The sequence below is a fragment of the Glossina fuscipes genome, unplaced genomic scaffold (assembly GCF_014805625.2).
Source record: "Glossina fuscipes isolate IAEA_lab_2018 unplaced genomic scaffold, Yale_Gfus_2 0, whole genome shotgun sequence".
Taxonomy (NCBI): Eukaryota; Metazoa; Arthropoda; class Insecta; order Diptera; family Glossinidae; genus Glossina; species Glossina fuscipes.
The window spans coordinates 36,347,429-36,369,769 of NW_023998414.1; the positions used below are offsets into that span (position 1 = coordinate 36,347,429).

Below are 22,341 nucleotides of genomic sequence, written 5' to 3' on the forward strand. Positions count from 1 at the left end.
ATGAAAATGAAAAACAAAAAGTCTAATAAAACTTTTTTTTAGGCGGTTTTTGGAAGATGTTTCAGGTAAAGACGACGTTCCACACGTACTTCTAGGAATTACCTCAATGGTTTTATATGCCCCCTGAAAAGAATCTATATCAATTATATATTTTTGGGATGCATATAACATATTTGTTTGTTTTTAAATTATTTTCACTAATTTCTGTGGATGGAGTAGAACACAATTTTATTAACAAATAAGGAAATATTGGTTCAAATTAAATGAATTTTACATGCATTTCAGTAAGAAAATCTACAAAATTGTTTATTCTAGAGATAAGTCTTAATTTTTTTTTTTTGTTTTTTGTTTTTTGTTTTCTTTTTGTTTATGAGAATGTGCTTTTGTACTAATTTCTTCTTTTTGTTTTTTATGTTTTTTTTTATTTATTTTTTTTTTATTTATTTTTTTTATTTTTTGTTATTTTTATTATTTCATGTATTTAATTTAATTTATTTATTTATTAATTTACTTATTTACTTTTATCCTTCTTTTTATTATTTGTGAAAGGAATAACAGTAAAATGCTTTTATTTTAAGGTACTGAAACACATGACATTATGCACATTATATACACAATAAAATCAAAAATCACATAAACAAATGTAGATAAAATGAAATTGTCGTTCGAGAAATCCCGAGAATCATAGATTATCCGACCCAATTAGATACTGATATAGTTTGTGCAAATAGACGAATCATTTAAAAATATGGGAACCATTACAGACACCGCCATTACCACTCTCACACGCGTATTGCCTGAGATATGATGCAACCTTTGGATGTATCAAGTAAGCACCGTCATATAAGCAAATACCGCAATTCTATGTAACAATAAAAATTAGTAGAGAATCAAAAAGTTATAAAAAAATAAACACTTTTAATTAAATTTTCACTTACGTTACATATATAAAAGAATTCCTTGGTCTTTAATAGATGTTGATTAATTTCATCGACTTTTATCGGTTTGCCACGACAAGTTTTTTTCGTGCTAAGAATTTGCTCATCTATATAAGCTGAAAACATAAAAGAAGAAAACGGAAAAGATTAGTAAAAAATCGCATGAAGACTTTAAGCGAACATCGAACGAGCATCGAACTAATGCATAGTCTATCACATAGTATTTTATTTTTAACTTTAAAAAAAAAAAAAAAAACAATATTAATGAAATGTTGTGTTATTTATAATTAATACCATTGTCAATAATAGCTACAGTTCATCATTAACTGATGAAAATATTTTAAAAATGGTCTAATCTTCTGCAGGATTGTTATCCCTATAAGGAATTATTAAGAAAAAAACAAAAATAATTTATTAGTCCACAATGCTGGCGCCGCCACTACATTTATTTGGCACAACCTAATTGAAATGAGGACTTCATTGTTTCTTATTGTTAGACTTTCAATCGATTCAAAAGCAGTTCACCATCCCCCAGCTTATTTTTGAGTTTAAAAAGTTTTTTGTGATAATGCGAGAAATTAATTTCTCTCAAAATCAGCCGATACATAATGAACAGACCCAGCCTACGAAACACCGAAGCAAATACTCTAAATTTCAAGTATTAGTTTCGAAGCACGAACTTTTCACTTTTGTCAATCTTTTCATCCTTCGTAGCCGTTGACATAAAAATCGACCAGAACAGAATGCCTTGAGTGCAATTGTAAGGACTAAAAAAAAAATAAAAAAAAAACTGTATCGGTTTATGTGGTGTTGTTATTACTGTGTACTTTTCTGTGTTAAAAAATCACACGATTCTCAGTGAGAGCGACGAAACGAGAGCAAATTAAATTGCAGACTGTGTTAACACTTACGGAGGAGAGAAGGAATTAACTTATTTCCCATAAATAAGTGCGCGATATTCGAAAGCAAAGTAGACCGAAGATGTATGTATGCCTTCGGTATATTAGTTACACGTATGTTGTCGCAGGATATGTAATAGTCAGCTATCTGGCAACTGTGTGCGGGCCAATGGACCTGGTTAGCAAATTTTTGAGTTTCATCTGACGACAAATACTTGCCGGCCGCTTCAATTTACAAATATCGTTTACGTACACCTTTAAAATGGTGGAATCGGGTTATTACGTGCACTGGATTTCCAGTACATCCAGTTTGAAAATTTTGCCAAAATCCGCGAATTTGCGAATTCAGTTCAAATGGCAAAAATGCTAAATGGCAAAACTAAATGGACTAGACAGTTTTTGCCGCTATGTATAAGTATGATATGGCAAAAGATGAGTTATGGGTGATGAAAGGAGTATATCAACGTCATGATAAAGCATAAAACATAATATCATAAACACATGCTTTGCTTACATAAATTCCAAGATCTCTTGAGGAACTCATGGTTTATTTTCGTTGATTCGTTTATGCCTTTTAAATTGTCCATGTAGCCATCACGCATAGTATGGATTTGAGAACGTGTCGCCAATAAGAAATCTTTACAATTACATTTCACGCAACGGCTGTGCACATCTTTCTCATCAATTTGTATGTTCAAGTGTTGCAACAGATGAATGGTCTGGTTTTCCGTTGTGTCTGATGGTATTTGCAAGCATTGATTCTCCGGAACTTCACGACAAAATAACAGAAAACGAGAATCACGAGTTAATACGAAACGTTTTTCTCGTTTGGCCAATTCAATGCATTTATCTAGATCACTATAACTGAATATTTGATAACAATCCAAACCCATTTTACGCAATTCTTTTGTCAGTCCAACTAGCATTGAGTCACAAATAAATTTCACGTTTGAGTTTCTAAAAATATAATAATAATATCATCATCGTTTTTTCTTTTTTTTTTTTTTGTTGCTTACAATTTTTAATTTACCTTAAATATTTAAAATCTAATACTTTATCCAGTTCGTTTGCATTTTTTCGATATTGTTGTTTGCAAATCTCATTTGAGTGTGCTGTCGACTTTATGCGAAACAAGTAACCGCTCTTCGATGTGGTAATTTCCTCTACTATGGTATCAATATCAATATGCAAACGTAATAATAATTCAGAGATAACCTGATAAATTAGTATCAAACAATGAGCATCTAATGCAGCATATATAAGTTGATCACGTCTTAATGGGCGATTAGCCCAATTTGAACATTGATTCGATTTATCGAGTTTTTTACCCAAACAGAGTTCGGTCAACACACTCAAACTTTCGCCACCCAACGTTTGTTGATCATAGGGAAACTTAATGATTGGCATGTATTTAAGGCGATGCCATAAATCCCGCATATCCAGATAACACGATGTGGCTTGTAAATTCAATTGCAACGGCAGGGTTTTGTGTAGCATGCGTATATCTTGGTCTAAAGAAAAACCAATTTTCAAAATTTCCAAATTATTGAAAATCTTAGAGCCCAACAATTTCCAAAGACGGTCATCTAATTGAGCTGAAAGACAGTCTACGAGAAAAACTTTTTCCGCCGTTGATAATTGCAAAAGAGATACAATATTATCATTACAAACAGATGGCTTCCATTCGGAGTCGAACGCAATTAAAACATATTGTTCCAAATATTTTAACATTTCCAGGAACTTTGGTTTACTATCGATAAGTATTACACAGTCAAGCGATAGCTGCAAACCTAAATATTCTTCTTTGTCCACTGCAAGACAAGAAGCACCTTCAATTTTCTCATTTTCTTTAAGTGCGGAATAATCTGCCCAATCGTCAATTAAATTTTGTTTCTCATCGCCCGTATCCATAGGAAAGTTTCGCATTTTCAATTGTATCGGTAAAGGGCAATCTTCAATGGGTACGTTATATAATTGCACCCAAAACATAGCCTCATTTTTATCATATTGCGTTATTTTTGTTATAAGATCCAATTGAAGGGATTTACTTTTATTAGCTTCATCGCGGGCTAACTCACGCCATGAATCAAAGCTCATTCCGCCCTCCTGATATTTGCGATATAGGTAGTGAAGATATGAACTAGATTTCGAATACCTTAGATTTGGTGTATGTTCAATGTCGATATTAAACTTTTTCGACAATCTAGTTACTAATTTTGACATGGGACGGTAAAGCAGTATATTTTGTTTTATATCTATGTAATTATATTTCCTGTAAGAAGTTAATATAAAGAATAGTTAATATCAATATTATGTAGGATCGACTTACTTTAATATTTCCTCGCAATGCTCATAAACAGTCTTTTTCTTGTCCAATAGTGAGTCCAAAAATTGCACTGTCGGCAATTGTTGATATTTGGCATTCATTAGAAACTCCTCGGCCAACGAAATTCGATCCTGCAGTATCAGCGGAAATACCAAATCGAACAGACCGAATATATGAGTAACATTTAATAGGGTCGACCAATAAGCAGCCTAAAAACCAAGTCAGTTGTAAACTAAGTAATAAGTTATTTACATTTTAGAGCAAAATTTCATAAAAATCAACTAAGGTGTAACATTTTGCATATAAGTTTACAAAATAGAATACATATTCTCATACATACATCTTTAAAATGCCCAGTTGTCAGTAATTCTCTTAGTTTTGGTTTTAAGAGTTCAGTTATTTTATGAAGTTCATATGTTTTTATCACAGCTTTGTACAGTGGTAATATGCCGCATGTCTTAATAAAATTAAAGGCGACCATACGTGTATTGTGATCACAATTTGAAGCGATGACTGGATATTGATTATACAATTCACAAACGGATTCAAGAACTGTATTATGGAAGAACCACTTGTTTAAGCAACATTTCTGTAAAAAAAGCAAGTTCAACATTTCACTCACTGAAAAGAGCCAGATTTTTGTTCTTCAAATAAGTGCAACCCGGACAAGATGCGAACAATTTTAATGCCAGTATCAATGGCTGAGGATCTTTCATTAGCAACGCTTTCATTTGCTGTTTTGTAGTTGGGGTTTGTTTGTCTATTTAAATAAAATAAAAAATATATATATGAAAAACATTTTCTCTCTAAAGTGTCGATCAAATATGCTGTATACATATTTACATACACTTACATGTGTTATATCTTTCTTTAAATTGTTCAAACCAAACACGTACTTCTTCATTTAGCTCACCATCGAAATTCTGACCGTCAAGTCCAGCTCCAGTAGTGATATCAGGAACTACTGTAATTTTTAAATTCTTCGCCGTACGGACAAGAGAATCCACATAATAATCATCATCGTCAGTCAGATTTTCATCATCCCATCCGGCTGGCAACCACCCTTTCATGTTCAATTCTAAAATATATATATATATATTTAATTTTTACTCGGTTATATGCGTATCTTTGTTTATAACGATAACGCTAATAAAGTTATTTTTAATTAAAATATCCGACAGAAAAATTTTATTCCTTTTTCTGGAGGAATATATCACAGCAATATTGCCAAAAGGCAAAATTTGACACACGATTTGACAATGTGATTACCACAAATAGGAATTATTACGTTACATATTGCAATATATGTATAGGAATCTCCATATTGATGCACATATCGTAATCAAGCTAAACGATATTAAATCTTCCCAAAAAAAAAACGCAAAGCCTGCACTAATTCAGTTACAAAAGTTGGCTTTCCATGGAAAACAGGAAGAAGAGAACAATTATATAAAGCGACCAAAGAATTTTTTTTATTTTCCTTCTTGAGTAATATAATACAAACAATAAAAAGCGAAAATTTAGATACCTCTAAGTAATAAAAAAAAGGAACAACTATCTAGAATTTGAACAAATTTAATGGGATCTACATCAAACGCTGAACATAATAACTAGGCGGTAACTGAATGTTAGCTTTCACTTCCGCATTCGAAACGAAACTTAAACTTTTCACACACGAATACCCGAAGCTGCTTGGTTTGCATATTGTAACGAAGCGATTTTTGGCGAACTTATACTTTTCGTTTGCTTCACCACTGACAGACAAGAAAGTGATGTATATATGAGAAGAAAACATTTTAGGCCTCGAAATAATTATTTGCATATTTATTAAAGAAATAGGAGAGAAAATTAAATTAAAGTATACTGTAATACACTTTTCTTGCATTTTTTCTTTTTCATAAATATATAAACGATTGCTTAAAAATCAAACTGTCCTTCAAACATGAACCATATGATTTAGCGCTTTTTTTTTTTCTAAATACATCGCTGTTTTATCTGTCAAAACTAAGAAAAATGTTCAAAAATTTTAATAAATTTTTATGTTTACGTGCATCACCACTCAACCTACATGTTCACTGAAATTTAAACCAATTTTATTTTGATAGTTCGCAGCGCAAGCATTGTCTTTTCCGCTTTAAGCGCGACACACTATGCTGAAGAAATCATACATACATACAGCTTGTATGTATTGCTAAAGCAAAATCGTATGGTTACCTTTTGTGTACACACGAGGCGGTGACATTATGTGCTATTCGGAGTTTTGAAGACACAGTATTTTCTCTACAGTACAACCTAACCGGACTTTACCTTGGGATTCTACTAGCACAAGGCAAGAAAACTTTCAATAGTAGATTATCCCCGGGAAGAAGAACAATCGAAAAGGCAATATCGGTGCTGCTCGTCGTAGATTGGTCTGAAGTCCCATTTTCAAGAATACCGAGAACGATGCAGCAGCAAAAGTTTGCATAATGCGTAATGCAAGGCAAGCTACAAACTCAGCTATATTCAAACACACACAATTAAATTTATTTTGACACAAGCATTGTGTTGAACACTTTACTTGATTTGGTTCAACAGCAGCACATTCTTATTAGCATATATTTTACAATACAGTAATGAACTCAATGCATACGTTATGAGTTTGAAAGACCAAATATCTAAACAAGCAAACAGTTGTGATTAACAATATTTTCAAAATGATATACTTTGCGTAAACTTTATTCTTCAGACATTTTATTGTATTATCAAGCATTTTTTAGATCATAAGGCTTCTAGGGAGTCTTTATGCATTTTCTAATAACAGTTGTAAAGACGTGTATTTCAAAAAATTTTAGAACATTTTAGAGTCAGAATACTACTGAACAATACTTTGCAATGTAAATACGATATTGAAACTAGTTTCACTTTATATTAATATGTATTATTCTTCAATATTCAATTTTAACTTCAAAGCGGATGACAATAGGAATTTGTTATGACATTTTTTTTTTAGTATTCTAAGTGTTTTTAGTGTTCTCTTATTGTGTTTGTCAATAAGGTTCTGTAATTTAATATGCGAGCGTTTTCACTGCAAAAAGACAGAAAATAAAGACCTCTTGAGACTCCGCTCTACCTTCGTTTAGTACTAGGCGCCATGAACTCCACTCATACCCTAAGTTTGGAACAAATGGAAAATGTTATGCCTTTGCCTAAAAAGTTTCGTTTAACCGCTCTATCTTCTCTCCATAATTTTCTACCAATCAACTTTTCTCATTCATTTTTCCAAATTTTTGTTCAGTAGCGGAATAATTTCAATATTCTGAAATTCGGCAAACACGTTTTATTCAAAAGTCCTTATTAATTTTACATTTCTCAACCTGTAATTGAACTTCTAACTGCAGAAAAATCTGCAATTACGGCATAAGAAGCACAATCCTGCTACTTACATATAGTTAGTACCAAATGGAATCATTTCTCTTACATAATCACAAGCGGATCCAAATCTGCCGTCGTCGTCAGTGGTCCTCCAACATTGAAATTGAGGGATGCTTTTCGAACGACCTTAACAAATCCATTTTCGCAATCTAGTGCCTTGAAATTTTGCAATCGTCCTCCATAAGTGGAATTCATCCATATATACTAGAAATTAGATCGTTAGCCTTATTGCTGACAAAATTGCATCTTTCAAATCAGTGCATACCAGTAATCGACCTTTAATTTCATCCGACATAGAAGCGTTTGACAAACAGTAAGAAATTCGTAGCAGCGATTGAGCGCCTCATACTTGGAACACTTGGTCGTCGTTTATATTCTCTAGCTTCGCATATACGTTAGACCGTGGTTCGCTATTTTCAATCTTAGTCGTAAATTTATGGATAGATAAATATATAATCACACCAGGTGTGGCGACAATTCATACAAAATCAATACAATTGCGTCCCCTTATGTACAAGTGGCGATCATCTTCTCATTCACACCATGATTAGGATATTATGCTCGTTCGGCCTTCCCATCGTCACCGTCTTGGACATACTTCGCTCTCAAAATCTAGCGGCTTACCTAGTAGTCTTTGCTTTTTCAACGCATACAACTTAAATATATAAAATCTAACTGTCAAGTTTGGGATATATTTTTCACACTGCCAATCATTTTTATTCGCTGAAGACATTTATTTCCCATCACCCTTTTCACTATTCTATCTAAACACACAATTAAAAAAAAAAAAAAAGGAATAATATCCTCTTAAAGTGAGTGCAAAATTTTGTAAAAAGAAAAATAAATAAAAATATATACAATGGCCGACGCAGTATGCGGTGTGCACAGAAAAAAAGGCCAAATGGGAGAAAAAAAGTAAATAAACAAACAAAGCAAATATAAAATCTAGAAAAGAAATCTGGTGAAAAAATCAAAAATTCAATAAAGCAACGCTTATTAAAGTGATTATATCAATATTTATTTCAATTGTCAAATTCTTTTTTTCTTAATCTTAATAACTTTTATATCTATGGTGTGCTGTGATTTGTTCTTAAGTTCTTTACTTCGTGCGTTGCACTCCATATGTGCATGAAAAAATTCCTCGGCTGCAAGGGGACCCGCGAGAAAACTTGTCCGACACTTTGCCCGACTCTTTAGACATTCTCAAGCGCTATATGCGACATTAAAGCTTAGCTCATGTATCATGAATGAATTTGACGACTTTTGCATACTCCCTAGTTTTATAATGGGTACTAATAATTTTTACACAAAAACTTGAGCCAGTTAGGGCTCTCAAAGGTGAGCCTAACAATATGATGTCGTTCAGTTGATAGATTATTCGAGACCAAACAATTCCTTTCTGTGGTAAATATATTAAACTGGTTCTTATCTCTTTTGTAATCTTGTAGTAAAATCAAAATATTGACCGATTATTCTAAAAATTAGATTCCGAAATAATTCGTTTATGCAAACAAAACTATTTAAGGATCGAATGTGTGGGTTTGTTTTTGGGATTTGCTTATTTTTATTTCAAGCTCAAAAGTGTTTTCATAACCTTCACTAAAATGAAGGTGTCCTGGACGGAATATTATAGCTCACATGTTATTAGCCGTCAACAATTTATTAAAATAAGAAATATCTCCCAGTGCACCTATGGTTGACTATATTGTTAATCTCTTATAAGTCCTCTCTCATTATTTTCGCTGCTCTTGAGAAAAGAAACAAATTCTGAGAGCAAAAAATATTGCAAGCGCACTCACACGTTCCTATTTACGCAGTAATACATAAAATATTCAATAAAGCTATAGCTTGCTTACACTTTTGATTTTCAAAAAGTCGATAAACAAAATGATATTCTTAAGAGTTTGGTCCACAAAATGTCGGATGCATCACTAATTCATTTAAAGGTCACAGATTTAATCGCATACTCACGTGTTCCTTGCTTATGCACTCAGTAATTAAAACGAAATTGAAAATGTCAATAATATATTTTATTTTTCATTTACTTCTTGTTCCATCTTCTTTCTTTTTGTTGTATTTTTCTTCGACAAGTTGCGCTATTCTAATGTCAGCTAACTACGAAAATAAATTGTCAACTTTACTAATGTCCACATGTTTACCTGCCGCACTGTGCCTTTTTTCATAATACGACAAATCAGCTGTTGTTGACTTGCTGAATATTCAAGAAGATAGATAACCTTTTGCTTTATACGTGCTACTTTTCAGTAGATAATCGCATAGCTGAATGTCAACTTTCGCCTTTGTATCACTCTTTTTTTTTATACTTGATGAGTAGTTAAAGAGGGGAAAAGATTTAAATTTTTGTATTCCGCAGCTAAAAAGAAGTATTTACACTTGGCAACACTAAGTGAGAAAAGAAAATAGGGAAGAAAAATATTTTTGTAAAAGACGCGTTTTTGTGTTTGTAGAATTTTTACACTATTGATAAAGAATATAATTGTAAAGTTTAGCATAAAAAAAGGGAAAGTCGGATTATCCGGACGTATATGCTTTGATAAGACAATTTCGGAAAAATGCCCGCTGTTGAGAATGGTAAGAAAAATATAAAAATTGTGAAAAAAAGTAAATATCCATAATTACGATTAACCTTAAGTGAGGTTAATTGCTATAATACTTTTAGTGTCTGCTATATAAAATATTCATTTTTTTTATTTTTTCAAGGAGCAGTGGGTTATGAAGATGAGTTACGAAAAGACAAGTCTCAAAACCAAGAGCCGCTAATCCCATCTTTAGAAGAAAAGACATTAAAAAGTCGCCATCGCAGTCGATCGGTATCACCAGGAAATGTTTCAGCTGAGCTCCGTCACAGTAAATCTCGATCTAGATCCGGTTCACGTTCTTCCGAAGGCGAACCGCCATCGCCACATGCAGAGAAAGAAAAACAAAGATTCCGATCGCGTTCTAGATCAGTGTCGCTTGATAGTGATGGGAGAATAAAAGAGCGCAATGAAAGTCCACGATCGGATTCTAGATCACCATCCCGCAGCTCTAACATATCGTCTGAGAAACCGGGACTGTCAAAGGAAACGAAGCTGCCGTCGAGGTCAAGATCGCGGAGTTCATCTCGATCAAGTTCAGAAAGCTCTAGAGGACAGCGCGAATTATCGAAATCACGATCTAGATCGCGATCACACAGTTCAAATGCTAGATCAATTTCACCAAATGTCTTAACGAATCAACAGGAAAAAACCAATTCACGCAGCCTCAACGACGAACCATATACCCCCATTTTGTCTACAAAAGAGAAATCTGATTCGGTTAATATATCACTTGACGAAGATGCAGGATTAAAAGCCCGCCGTCGCAGTCGTAGTCCTAGTCAGTGTTCTCTGGGATTTAATAAGGACGACGAACCAAAACGGAAAAGCCGCAGTCGCAGCAAGGAACACACACGTGGCACCCCGAGATCGCGGAGCTGTAGTAAGTCTCCCTCGGGCATCCCATCTCCCAGCGGAAAGACGCCGAATGATAGTGTCGCACGCAGTCGTTCCGGTTCAAGACGGTCCCGCAGTGGCTCTAAACGGAACAACTCCCGTAGTCGCTCCCGATCAATATCTCCACTTTCTAGACCTGCTTCAAGACATCGCTCTCGTTCTTACTCAAAGTCTGCATCCCGTTCAAGATCGCGAAGCAGTCGTAATCGTTCACGTAGTGGATCAAAACACTCGCGTAGCGCTTCTAAGCTATCAAGAAGCTCCAGGCGCTCATATAGTGGCTCTAGACATTCACGTAGCGGTTCTGAACGATCAAGAAGTGGTTCAAGGCGCTCGTATAGTGGATCAAGCGATTCAAGACACTCGAGAAGCGGTTCAAGGCGCTCAAGGAGTGGTTCAAGACGCTCACGGAGCGGTTCAAGACGCTCAAGGAGCGGTTCGAGGCGTTCAAGAAGCGGTTCAAAACGCTCACGGAGTGGTTCAAGACGCTCAAGGAGCGGTTCGAGGCGTTCAAGAAGCGGTTCAAGACGCTCACGGAGTGGTTCAAGACGCTCAAGGAGCGGTTCGAGGCGTTCAAGAAGCGGTTCGAGGCGTTCAAGAAGCGGTTCAAGACGTTCAAGGAGCGGTTCAAGACGCTCAAAGAGCGGCTCAAGACACTCAAGAAGCGGCTCTCGACGATCACGAGCTAGTGGTAGTGCTTCACGATCTCGTTCACGAAATAGTTCTCGCAAATCAAGATCAAGATCAGTGCGTTCACATTCTAAATCAGCTGACAGTCGTTCGGGATCCTTAGCTCGATCAGGCTCTCGACGCTCAAGGTCGCATTCCCGCAGTCGTTCTAAATCACACCATAGCTCAATATCACCAACGTCTAAAGGCCAAAAAGGTCATAAACGTAACATTTTAAGCGACTCTGAGGGTGAGACATGTCTGCAAATTATTTGCAAGAATTCGTATTGCTTAAATTATTATTTTATATATAGGTGAAGATGGACCGTCATCAGCACAAAAGAAACGACCGAAAATAACTGATACCGATAACGAAGATGAGGCTGATAAAAGTGAACATGAAATTGTGGAAGAAGGCGGAGCTCAAGCGGCTAGTAAGAACATCGGTGATAGCTCAGATGATGAAAATCTACCTATAGATAATGATAGAGAGTAAGAATCCGAATTAGAATAGAAGAACAATGAAAGTTTAATTTAAATTTATTCAAATCTAGACCTGATAACTTCATTTCGGACTTCGATGCCATGTTACTGCGTAAAAAAGAAGAGAAACGTATAAGAAGACGTAAACGTGATATTGATTTAATTAACGATAATGACGATCTTATCGATCAACTAATAATGAATATGAAAAACGCCTCAGATGAGGATCGTCAATTGAACGTGGAAGGAAAGCCAGCCACAAAAAAAATCTCTATGCTCAAACAAGTTATGTCCCAACTAATTAAAAAGGATTTGCAATTGGCTTTTCTCGAACATAATATATTGAACGTTTTGACCGATTGGTTGGCGCCATTGCCTAATAAGAGTCTACCTTGCCTACAGATTAGAGAAAGCATCTTAAAACTTTTATCAGATGTAAGTTTACAATTTAAGTTAAGAGTAAACAATCCGATATTTTATAATTTAACAAATTTCGCTAAATTAAACGTAACCTTTCTCACAGTTTCCTACTATAGAAAAGAGTTATCTTAAACAATCGGGCATTGGAAAAGCTGTTATGTATTTATATAAACACCCTAAAGAAACCAAACAGAATCGTGATCGCGCAGGTCGTCTCATATCAGAATGGGCTCGACCCATATTTAACCTGAGCTGCGATTTTAAAGCGCTTACAAAGGAAGAACGCCAAGAGCGCGATATGCGCCAAGTGCCAAAGTCGCGTCGCAAGAGTCCTGAACCAGAACCGTCGACATCGAAAAAGAAAAGAGGACTCAATTCTGCTTTCGGCAACACAGAAGAGAAACCTTTACGTCCTGGCGATCCAGGTTGGGTGGCACGAGCCCGCGTCCCTCGGCCATCAAACAAAGATTATCTGATAAGACCGAAATCGAAGATAGATGGCGAAGTTTCCACAACTAACAAACGTAAACCGAATCGATATGAGAAGCATATGAAAAAGTTCCTCGACGCTAAACGTTTGAAATCATCACGCAGAGCTGTAGAAATATCGATTGAGGGTCGTAAAATGGCCTTGTAAAAAATGTGAACTTTATCAGAATAGTTATTGTGCCCCTCTTAAAGAAGATTTTTAACAATTTCTTAATAGATATTTAATTAGTCTTTATTTTAAGCTTTTGTTTTGCGTAAATTGCTTGCGCTATTTGAACAAATATAGTAAGCTAACTAATTAAACATTGCGTCGTTGATTAGATATTGATTAAGTATAGAAATCATTTTGAAATTTGGCCGACTTTGATATAAACTCGGCAGTTTAGATCGTGAGTTGTCGGTTCCTTTTTATCTGGAGTAATTGTAACTGTGTTAACATATGTATATAACATGTTAAAGCCTAAATAGACCTCATCGAAATCCTTTAAATCCGAGTGAGGTATAAAATTCAAGCGCAATAGGACTTTATTCGCCTTACGCCAAACAATGAACCTGTAATTCAAATTATTTCTTTTATTGCCCTAGAATATCGTCATGCTATTATATCACTTACTTAGGTTCCTCCGTTTGCGTTTGTGTTTCTTCATCAAATTCTTTAGAGTCATCACGTAAATTTAACGTAAAGGCTTTATCAAGAGGTAACAATTTACTGTTCACAACTTGTTTAACGGCACGCGGCTCTTCATAGATAAACGAGTGACGAATTAAAGAGGTGCCGCTAAGACTCGAAGGACCAGTTAAACTAGACGAACCTGTTAAAGATTTTAATGAATCCATAGCATTACTAGCTGAGAGTGAAGTATCTTTAATACTGCAAAGCCGTTTAAAATCTTCAGTCACTTTGCTTGATTGGTTATCCGCCAGTGAGGGCAAGTCGACTATTTTAATAACCATGTCATGCATGGTAGGATTGCTTAACTTTAATATAACTGCATTCAATTGTCCCGGTTGCAAAATTTGCTCACATTTAACTAAAAGGACATCAGGAACATGATAACTGGCAAACAATTGTATGCGATATTTAATCGATGTGGGATGGTATTCTGGTTTAATAACATTGTGTTCACACTGACGGCAACGTAAAGAACGTTTAATCCACATACAACGGCGTTGCGGATATAATTTACTAATGTCAAATGGCTGCTCTGATGGCTGATTATGACGTTGCTTTATACTAGTAACTAAAATTAATTTATAAATTTGAAAGAATAATTCAGTAAAAAATCGTATACACCTACTGTTATGCAAGTTAATATTTTCCGTAAAAATTGCATCAGATAATTCACCTACATCATCATATTGTTTCGATGCTGCTATATTAACAGGTTTGGCTTTTTGTGTATTTTTATCGGACCAGCCCATTTGTCGACGTATAATAGACACTGTCAGGCCGGTGCGATCAGTTAAACTTGGAAATTTATGCGACCTGGGAGCTTTGCGTCTCAAATATTCCTGTTTTTCTTGTTTATCTTGCTGTACGACAGCTTGATAGTATTCAGACAGAGCATTAAATCTGGTCTGATAAGCGCATTCATTTTCAGGCCACGCCCCAGTTGCTTTCAATTAAACACAATATCAGTTTAGAAGAATATAACGTGTAAATCTTAAGAATTGGCCTACCTACTACTTGATCGGGTATGCCCACATCACGTGAAGTCCAACGACAAGCTAAACAAGATAAATAGTACATTTTCTTAGTAATCACTTTCGACGACTCTCCTTTTGCACTATCGCTATCGCCTTCCTCCAGTTTCCTTTACAAAGATAACAACAATTAAATAAAAGAAAAACACAACAATATTCCTGCATACTTTGGTACGATAACACTAGTAGCTCTCGGTGAGAGGGTATTTTGACAGCATGGGCAATCAAAACAACTAGCGCAACAATTCTTCTTATGCCTCACCTCTGAAGAGGGTATGTTTTCCAGGCAATTTGAGCAAAAATGTGAATCTACCTGAAACATTCAAACGATACATATGTTAGCATAAAGCGTAGTCCTAATATAGTTTGCTTAGTCACAATTTCTCTTACCTCGTGACATACACAAAAACCACACCTTAGATTAGGACAGTGGCGACAAAAGAATAATCTACTAATAGGATTTAATATACCGCACGAACAGGCATATTTAACCACGGAATCTTGCATAAAATTTGCCATTTAACTTTTTTTTCGTTTTGTTATTCTCTAAATCGATTGTCTAAACAAAATCTCGAAAATTTCGTTTCTACAACGACATTAAATAGAGAGAATTACTTGAATAATTAATTTCTCTCGTTTCAATTTTTAGTTCTTACACGTTTTGTTTCCATTGATTTCACGAATCTTTACACTATTTTATTATCGTCTCATTTGCACAGTTAGCTAGATTCAATATTCGAGTTTCGACTTTTTGCCATATGTTAAGTGGTGCAAAAAACGCTCTCTCAATGCTGTCAAATTAGCTGTAAACAAAATAACTCAGTATGGGTTAATACTGATTGCTTAGAGTTGCATTTATAAAAGAAAACAACTGAACCAAACTAAAAAATTTTAAATGGCCTGAGTGGTATGATTATGAGTTAATTTACATAAATACATAATTTTACGTGTACATATATAAATTATTTTGTTCGTAAAGTTTGGAACAACGTGAACATTTCGATTTCCTTGATCAAGTCAAATTATTTTTATGACTGTGTCGACATATCGCTAGAGGCCTCTCAATTGACGCGAATAAGCGAGGGAATAAGAAGCGGCGTATCTTCTTCACTTTGAAATCGAGTTGTATTAAAATAAGAGATATAAAAAATAAATCAGCTTTAAGATATCTTGTGAAAATTGTAAAGTTAGCCCTTCCTCATATAATACAAAACTAGAATTGCTTTGCAATTCATGTTAAAACATTATACATTCTTTACAGGTTAATGTATAAATATGTATAAGTACTATATAAAATGGGAATAAAAAAAAAATATTAAAATTCAAAGTTTTCCTAAGAAATGATAATACGAAATTATAGGAATTGTATGAAGTTGCATTACTTCGTTTCATCTTTTCAAAATAATTTTACATAATTTTATTATTATTTCCATTTGCATGAGTTTATTATTGATTGTTTTCTTCCACTTCTTTTTAAGTATTCAATAAATCAGCAGATGATGATTTGCCGGATTGAAATAAGAAAGACTTGTTATTAACACGAAGAGCTTTGCATGAGCCTTAATCAAGTAGTTTACTGATTGTATCATTGTAAATAAACAAACGTTAAAGTTACGCCTTATTTTCACCTTAAATTTTGAATGACGAAATCCATACATAAATGACGACTAAATGGCTTTCAATGTACGCCCTCCAAATGAGAGTTAGTTAACTAAGAGATACGTAATCAGTGACCTAATTTGACAGCTTATAGAGAGAGTTCTCCTCGTACCTGTTTTACAAATGCAATCTTCTTAACACCATACATAATCATTGTGTACGTATTTCGCTTTAAATAGAACAATCTGACGCATAAGTGCGTTAAGAAGTGAATTGATATGAAGATTGTCTTAAACTGATAACGTCTCATTTTACCGCCAAGTTGAAAATATACGGCTTTAAGCGTGGTCCAAAACGCTTTAGTTACCAATTTTGAAGAAATTTTGAAGAAATAATAATTTTATGTTATTATTGAGTGCAGAAATTTTGCAAACTTTCGCTAATATACGCATATGATCGCCGAAATTCAAATTGAATATTCCTTATGGCAAGACCCGTTAAATTTTTGTTTACCTTTTTCCCAGTATTTATGTCAGGTAAGAGAAATCAAAATCATCAACTTTACAAGAATGTTACATTAAAAGCCGGTTTATCAAAAGAACGAAAGAACAAGAATTTCATTAAAAAAAAAATTTATTTCAACTTTATTCTTCTTTGAAAAGATTGCAGACAAAATGTGTGATAAAAACTGTGAGAATTTAATAGATTTGAGCTTAGAAGATGAAAAGGGAAATTCAGAGACTCAAAGACTTGTTATTGTTGAGAAGGACGTAGTTGCTGAAGTCAAAGATACCAAGAATCCTTTTGATGTGGTTTTCGCTTCACCACTATCATTTGAAGACGGCCGTCTTGGAAACGATCCATTTGATGATATATTAAGGCAAGCAGACGAACGAAATGATCCTTTTGAAATGCTGGAAAGAGAAGCTCGTCTTAAAGCTAAGCAGTTAATTAAACATCCACCAGTTGAGGGTAATTTAGTATTTTTGGATAATATGTATAGTAAAGTTGATCCTCCGATTAATTCGGAAATAGAAAGTCCTTCAATGGCCTTAAGTGAAATATTGTTTCCTGAGAATGTTGCCTGCGGTTCATCGAGTGTAGATAGTGATTCAGCAACCGGAAGTAGCGCAGAGACATCAGAAAACACTAAATTGAAGAAAACATCAGAGTACCGAAAAAGATTATTGAAATCAACTTTATCAAAGGCCATGTGCAATTCTCCTGTTACTAAGAAATTATCTCTAGATGAACAAGAATTGTTAGGCACACCTACATCTTTTAATTTATCAAAGTCTTCACAATTTGGCGAACCATTACTTTCCGCGGAATCACCTTTAAAATTAATTGACGATGATATCATTTCTGACGAGCCAGGGAAACGCATGAACGCTGAACAATTGTTTGAAGCTGATTTGGAAATGCTGAAAATACCCATACTGGATGAATTGCCATCTTTAGAGAAAGAAAATGTGGATAAGATTGATGATCTTATCGACACAGATATGGTCAATGCTAAAGGATTCAATGGTTTGCCCGACTTGGAGGCGATTAAAGAAAAACTGAAAATTAAACGCGGAGAAAACGTGGCTTGTCAACAAAATATAAACTCTCTAATTTTTGATCTGAAATCCTTAATAATAAACGAAGGCGTAACAGACGAGGACAAAAAACGAAAAGCTGCCGATATTCTAGAAACTTTAAGTTCAGCATTATCGCATTCTCATGAAACAGAAGAGCACAAAGACTCTACAGGAATTGTTGAACCTATAATCTCACCCATGCAACGACAAGGAACCTTTGACATAGAACTACAAAAAAACAGTGAGAAAGATGAGCAACCATTAATTAACGAAATGCATGACTCTATGGTTAGTTGTTCAGCTACATATAACGAAGAAACAAAAGAGGGGCGAGCTGCCTTAAAATTGCCAGAAATTGCGCCACTCTCTCCACCACCTTTGCCTAAAGCTGCATCTACATCAACTCAGTTATCTAAACAAAATGATATAAACGTTAACGACGTCGTAGAACAAATTAGCAAACTTTTGGAACAAAGCAACAACGAAGCAAACTTACAAAATAATCACAATCCCACTTTTATATTGGTCATGAATACACCTCGTGCCCAAAAAGTTGATTCAGCTTCGTCAGAGGGCGCCTCCTTTCGCGATCTTTCACCCGATTGTGTTGTAAATAGCAATGGTCCTCGCAGAAGAGCTCAATCATTATCTTTAAGTGATCAGGTAAAAATTGTAAAATTACCTTTAAAATCGCGTACACCAGATTCTAAGCAATCGGGAGAGCTAGCACCTGTTAATACAACACCTCCTATAAAAGATGAAGAGCTTAAGGGTGTTAAAACGCCTGCCCGGATAATGAGACGTAACTCGTTTTCGAGTAATACTTCTCGTACAACTGATACAGCTTTTTTAAGACCTATACCTAGGTACATTATACTTTATACGCATAACGTTACCTATTTTAAATAAATGAACTTGTTTTTCTTTACAGATCTGATGGCAAATCTAATAATTATGTACGCAGAACTCAACCCCTCGAAACTCATCCGGAAAGCATACAACAGCAACAACAACCTATTGTCAAACCAATTCTAATATCGAAGCATTCAATGCCCAAATTTAAACCAGTATTACGAAAAAGATCGAAATCAAACGCAGAATCCATAATGAAATCTTCAGCACCTCTCAAGGCCACTTTACCGGTAAAAAAAATAGCACCGTTGACAAAACCTAATATAATAATAACGCCCGATCAATCAATAAAATCGCAAATGAGTCAGTCCTCGTTGCGTGCAAACGGCAGCGTGCATCTAACACCAAAACCAATGGGAGCTTCCGTGAGCAGTATCGGACATCCGAAGGCTTCGTCAACACCGACTGTCTTGGTATCACCAATAAAACGTAATGCCAGTGCCACTAAAGTCCGAAATACCCGTCTATCAATTATACCTAATTCTAAAAGTTCAACTTTATCAATAAATTCTGATATGACTGCCTTAAGAAGACGTACTATATCTGAGTTTAAAGCAAAATCTCCTCATAAACCTAAAGTAAGCGGCGCTTCATCCTCATCTTCTCGACCTTCGATGGGGGCTCCACGTTTACCTATAGTCAAGCCGATTAATAAAACAACATCTACCGGAACAATTTCTAAAACGGTAATTTCCGATCATGACTTTTTCAAAAGTGTAAAATGCATACTAATTTTCCCCTACATTTTTTTAGACTAATCGTGCTGGTTCGAGAGCATCTGTGTCTGGTGCTTTGTCTCGTAATAAAGAGAACAAGCGTCCTTAAATATACATATATATAAATATAAAAAATTATTATTATTTTTTTTTTCTTTCATATATTTATTCTTAATTTGCAAAATTACAAAACTTTTTAATACATTTCTAGTTCTTTAATAAAACGAATAAAAGCAAAGTTTAGAATTCAAAAAGAAAATTTTATAATCATAAACTAAGAAAATTATATTCGACTTTGGACGAATGTGGTCATCGGCATTTTATTATTTAATATACGATCGCGAAGTACACTGCATCTTATTTTCATTCCCAGATAGTGTTAAATTAATGCAACGTTTGCAAAGCGAAGATTATATGTAAAACTCGTTCAAAATTTTTGCACACTACACTACACTACACTACATTACCTGTTTGCGCGGATTTATGCAATCCCCAGAATTATCGTTTATTACATTGATCAATTCCGAATCGCTTTCTAACTTGGTTTCTGAATCGATTTATAGTTGTCTGTCCGTCTATATGGCTTGTTTTCTTGTATTCAACCTACAGGTCGCAATTTTAATGCCATTTCGTACATTGACTCGTTTTGAACTCGTAAGAACGAAGGCTACAGACCACAGTTTCGACCATTTGCCATAAAATGCCTCATTTTGAAAAGTGGATACGTGAATGCCTATGCGACGGTACGGTAAGGTACGTAATGATGGGCCGTTGTTCATTATAGTATTTTTATTTGTTCTTTGTTGTCGTTGTGAGGAGGCGTTCGAAATCAAGGCATCGATTGTCTTATAAATATCAAGAAGAAAAAGAATTCACCAATTTTGCATTGAATGGAACGGAACGGCTCTAGCAAATATTTGCGTCAAATTTTGGATCAACATTTGCAATTATTTTTAAATGGGATTTCCTACTTATATATATATAATTCCATGGTTTGTATTTTGCTCTTGATATATAAATTGATTTACAAGTGAAATGCATGCTTTGCTTTGCGTATTAGAATTATATATAATATCCGTTTAATAAACATTGGGTGTGCATTGTAAGTATTTGGATTACACGATGACTCAATTTTTTTATATACCAGGGTACAGGGTATATTAAATTTTTGTATGACTTGACGTAGAACTTGAGATAGCCCCAACTTTTTATCATACCGATTGATTCAGAATTACTTTCCGAGTCGATTCAAGCAAGTCTGCTCGTCTCACTTTCTTTTATGCAACCTACAGGTTGCGAGTTTTAAGATAATTTGATGAAATTTAATGCACTCATGTACGTTGGTCCAAGGTCGAACTTTGTTGGATATGCTTAGGATCGGATCACTTTTTCGACCACATCTCATTATGTGAATAACTAACTGTACAGCATTGCAGGGTTTTTAATGGTGGGCCATGACTCTCTATAGTGTTGTTGCTCGTTTAGATTTATTAACGTATATATTATCCAGTGGATATATAAGCTTATCATCGTCGATGCAAAATTGAACCTAATCTAAAAACAGTTAGTTATTTAAGAAAACGAGTTTTTCTTTTAAATATATAAACTTGAGACAAAGAAGTTTATAATGAATGACAGATTAACGTATATGTTATTCGTTATATTACATATTGTTAGCTGCCATTTAACAATTCTTTCGGCGAATCTTAATCAATTTCTTGATCTTTGAATCACCATCGTCATCCTTAGATTTTTTAAAAATGGTTGAACTCTTAAGTTTTCAACTTTCGGATTTTTCCATTAAAGGGTTTCATACACATTTCCACTTAATTAGCTCAATTGTTCCATATATTTTTCCATAGGTAAATGGTGTAATAATAGATTAATAAGGGATCGAGAGCACGCATATCTTGGGTAGTGTCCAATATGGGTCCTACCTAAATGGCGGGTCTTAAAAAGAGAAGAAAACAGATGATAGGCAGTTGAATATAATCTATTTATTGTTGGTAATTATGTAAGGATCGATGAAATAATCCGAATCAATCGTTACACAAAATCACGATTCAGTATCACAAAAATGATTGGGTTGCTTGTGTAGCTCGCTTCAGTTTAGCCAAAAAAGTGACAATTTGACCGACGCGTATAAAATAAAGTAAGAATATTCTTGTGGCTTTTTACATAAGAGGGTATTCAGAAAAAGAACGCCAACCGAATTCAATTTTTCATAATAATTGAGAAATACTGTTACTCAGCGTCTTTTGTGGAGAAATTTTGAAAATTGCAACTTTTCCCCATATACCGCCTTTCCAATATAAGGTGTATATGACACTTTAGTAGGGGAGTAGTCGACAAACTGGGCCGGTCCGAACCATTTTGAATAGCTTTCTTTCTTGAATCAAAGAAGGCCAGTCTACCAAATTTCATTAAAATATTTCAAAATTGCCGACCTGTAGGTTGAAGTCAAAAATGAATGGAGGGAAAACGATCCTGAACTAATCGGTGTAATAATAAGTGAGTCTATCTATTAAGCCTTTCCGGATGTTACAAGTGATGTAGAGCATAATAAAGTAAACAAATTCAGTTTTATGCAAAAATTGCTATGACCTCTAATAGCGGAGGTAAAAACGTGGATAAATAGAAACGATTAATTATTGCTTTATTCACATTAGATTGCCGGACGTTTGGCATATTGTAT

At 34.6% G+C, this 22,341-nt stretch overlaps 4 protein-coding genes across 7 annotated transcripts; 2 read left to right on the forward strand and 2 right to left on the reverse strand.

The window, feature by feature from the left end:
• Window positions 1-500: 500 nt before the first annotated feature.
• On the reverse strand, window positions 501-8,291 carry LOC119643006 (exonuclease mut-7 homolog). Its single transcript, XM_038042368.1, has 10 exons — window positions 7,843-8,291; window positions 7,624-7,781; window positions 5,017-5,241; window positions 4,786-4,923; window positions 4,504-4,715; window positions 4,167-4,372; window positions 2,868-4,109; window positions 2,352-2,794; window positions 939-1,054; window positions 501-862 (listed from the first exon to the last, which is right to left on the reverse strand). Exons 3-10 carry the CDS (start codon window positions 5,231-5,233, stop codon window positions 737-739), a joined length of 2,700 nt encoding a protein of 899 aa, XP_037898296.1. The 5' UTR covers window positions 5,234-5,241; window positions 7,624-7,781; window positions 7,843-8,291; the 3' UTR covers window positions 501-736.
• Window positions 8,292-9,914: 1,623 nt separating this feature from the next.
• On the forward strand, window positions 9,915-13,435 carry LOC119637931 (protein IWS1 homolog). 3 transcript variants are annotated; one of them, XM_038034401.1, is made up of 5 exons: window positions 9,915-10,169; window positions 10,302-11,990; window positions 12,055-12,232; window positions 12,295-12,658; window positions 12,747-13,435. In XM_038034401.1, the coding sequence occupies exons 1-5, from the start codon at window positions 10,151-10,153 to the stop codon at window positions 13,278-13,280; spliced, it is 2,784 nt and encodes a 927-aa protein (XP_037890329.1). In that variant the 5' UTR covers window positions 9,915-10,150; the 3' UTR covers window positions 13,281-13,435. The 3 variants fall into 3 exon arrangements, with proteins under 3 accessions (XP_037890329.1, XP_037890335.1, XP_037890318.1); XM_038034407.1 differs by having other exon boundaries at window positions 10,305-11,990; XM_038034390.1 differs by having other exon boundaries at window positions 9,916-10,169; window positions 10,299-11,990.
• Window positions 13,436-13,440: 5 nt separating this feature from the next.
• On the reverse strand, window positions 13,441-15,464 carry LOC119637946 (dynactin subunit 4). The gene is made up of 6 exons (XM_038034420.1): window positions 15,227-15,464; window positions 15,004-15,149; window positions 14,813-14,946; window positions 14,431-14,748; window positions 13,746-14,373; window positions 13,441-13,684 (listed from the first exon to the last, which is right to left on the reverse strand). The coding sequence occupies exons 1-6, from the start codon at window positions 15,353-15,355 to the stop codon at window positions 13,474-13,476; spliced, it is 1,566 nt and encodes a 521-aa protein (XP_037890348.1). The 5' UTR covers window positions 15,356-15,464; the 3' UTR covers window positions 13,441-13,473.
• A 1,571-nt stretch (window positions 15,465-17,035) lies between these two features.
• LOC119636437 lies at window positions 17,036-19,791 on the forward strand. Of its 2 annotated transcripts, XM_038031780.1 has the most exons (4): window positions 17,036-17,407; window positions 17,471-18,884; window positions 18,950-19,616; window positions 19,684-19,791. In XM_038031780.1, exons 1-4 carry the CDS (start codon window positions 17,110-17,112, stop codon window positions 19,753-19,755), a joined length of 2,451 nt encoding a protein of 816 aa, XP_037887708.1. In that variant the 5' UTR covers window positions 17,036-17,109; the 3' UTR covers window positions 19,756-19,791. The 2 variants fall into 2 exon arrangements, with proteins under 2 accessions (XP_037887708.1, XP_037887699.1); XM_038031771.1 differs by having other exon boundaries at window positions 17,037-18,884.
• The last annotated feature ends 2,550 nt before the right edge of the window (window positions 19,792-22,341 follow it).

What these genes read in the sequence shown, in the direction of transcription:
- LOC119637931 (XM_038034390.1), top strand. An exon ending in CCTATAGATAATGATAGAGA is followed by an intron (nt 12,233 to 12,294) that starts GTAAGAATCCGA and finishes ATTCAAATCTAG; the next exon opens with ACCTGATAACTTCATTTCGG. An exon ending in TCTTAAAACTTTTATCAGAT is followed by an intron (nt 12,659 to 12,746) that starts GTAAGTTTACAA and finishes CCTTTCTCACAG; the next exon opens with TTTCCTACTATAGAAAAGAG.
- LOC119636437 (XM_038031771.1), top strand. Translation starts at nt 17,110, where the DNA reads ATGTGTGATAAAAACTGTGAGAATTTAATAGATTTGAGCTTAGAAGAT. An exon ending in TTTTTAAGACCTATACCTAG is followed by an intron (nt 18,885 to 18,949) that starts GTACATTATACT and finishes TTTTCTTTACAG; the next exon opens with ATCTGATGGCAAATCTAATA. An exon ending in CCGGAACAATTTCTAAAACG is followed by an intron (nt 19,617 to 19,683) that starts GTAATTTCCGAT and finishes ACATTTTTTTAG; the next exon opens with ACTAATCGTGCTGGTTCGAG.
- LOC119643006 (XM_038042368.1), bottom strand. Translation starts at nt 5,233, where the DNA reads ATGAAAGGGTGGTTGCCAGCCGGATGGGATGATGAAAATCTGACTGAC. An exon ending in CATTGCGAGGAAATATTAAA is followed by an intron (nt 4,110 to 4,166) that starts GTAAGTCGATCC and finishes AACTTCTTACAG; the next exon opens with GAAATATAATTACATAGATA. An exon ending in CAAGAGATCTTGGAATTTAT is followed by an intron (nt 1,055 to 2,351) that starts GTAAGCAAAGCA and finishes TTATGTTTTCAG; the next exon opens with CTTATATAGATGAGCAAATT.
- LOC119637946 (XM_038034420.1), bottom strand. Translation starts at nt 15,355, where the DNA reads ATGGCAAATTTTATGCAAGATTCCGTGGTTAAATATGCCTGTTCGTGC. An exon ending in GTTTTTGTGTATGTCACGAG is followed by an intron (nt 15,150 to 15,226) that starts GTAAGAGAAATT and finishes TGAATGTTTCAG; the next exon opens with GTAGATTCACATTTTTGCTC. An exon ending in AAATATTAACTTGCATAACA is followed by an intron (nt 14,374 to 14,430) that starts GTAGGTGTATAC and finishes AATTAATTTTAG; the next exon opens with TTACTAGTATAAAGCAACGT.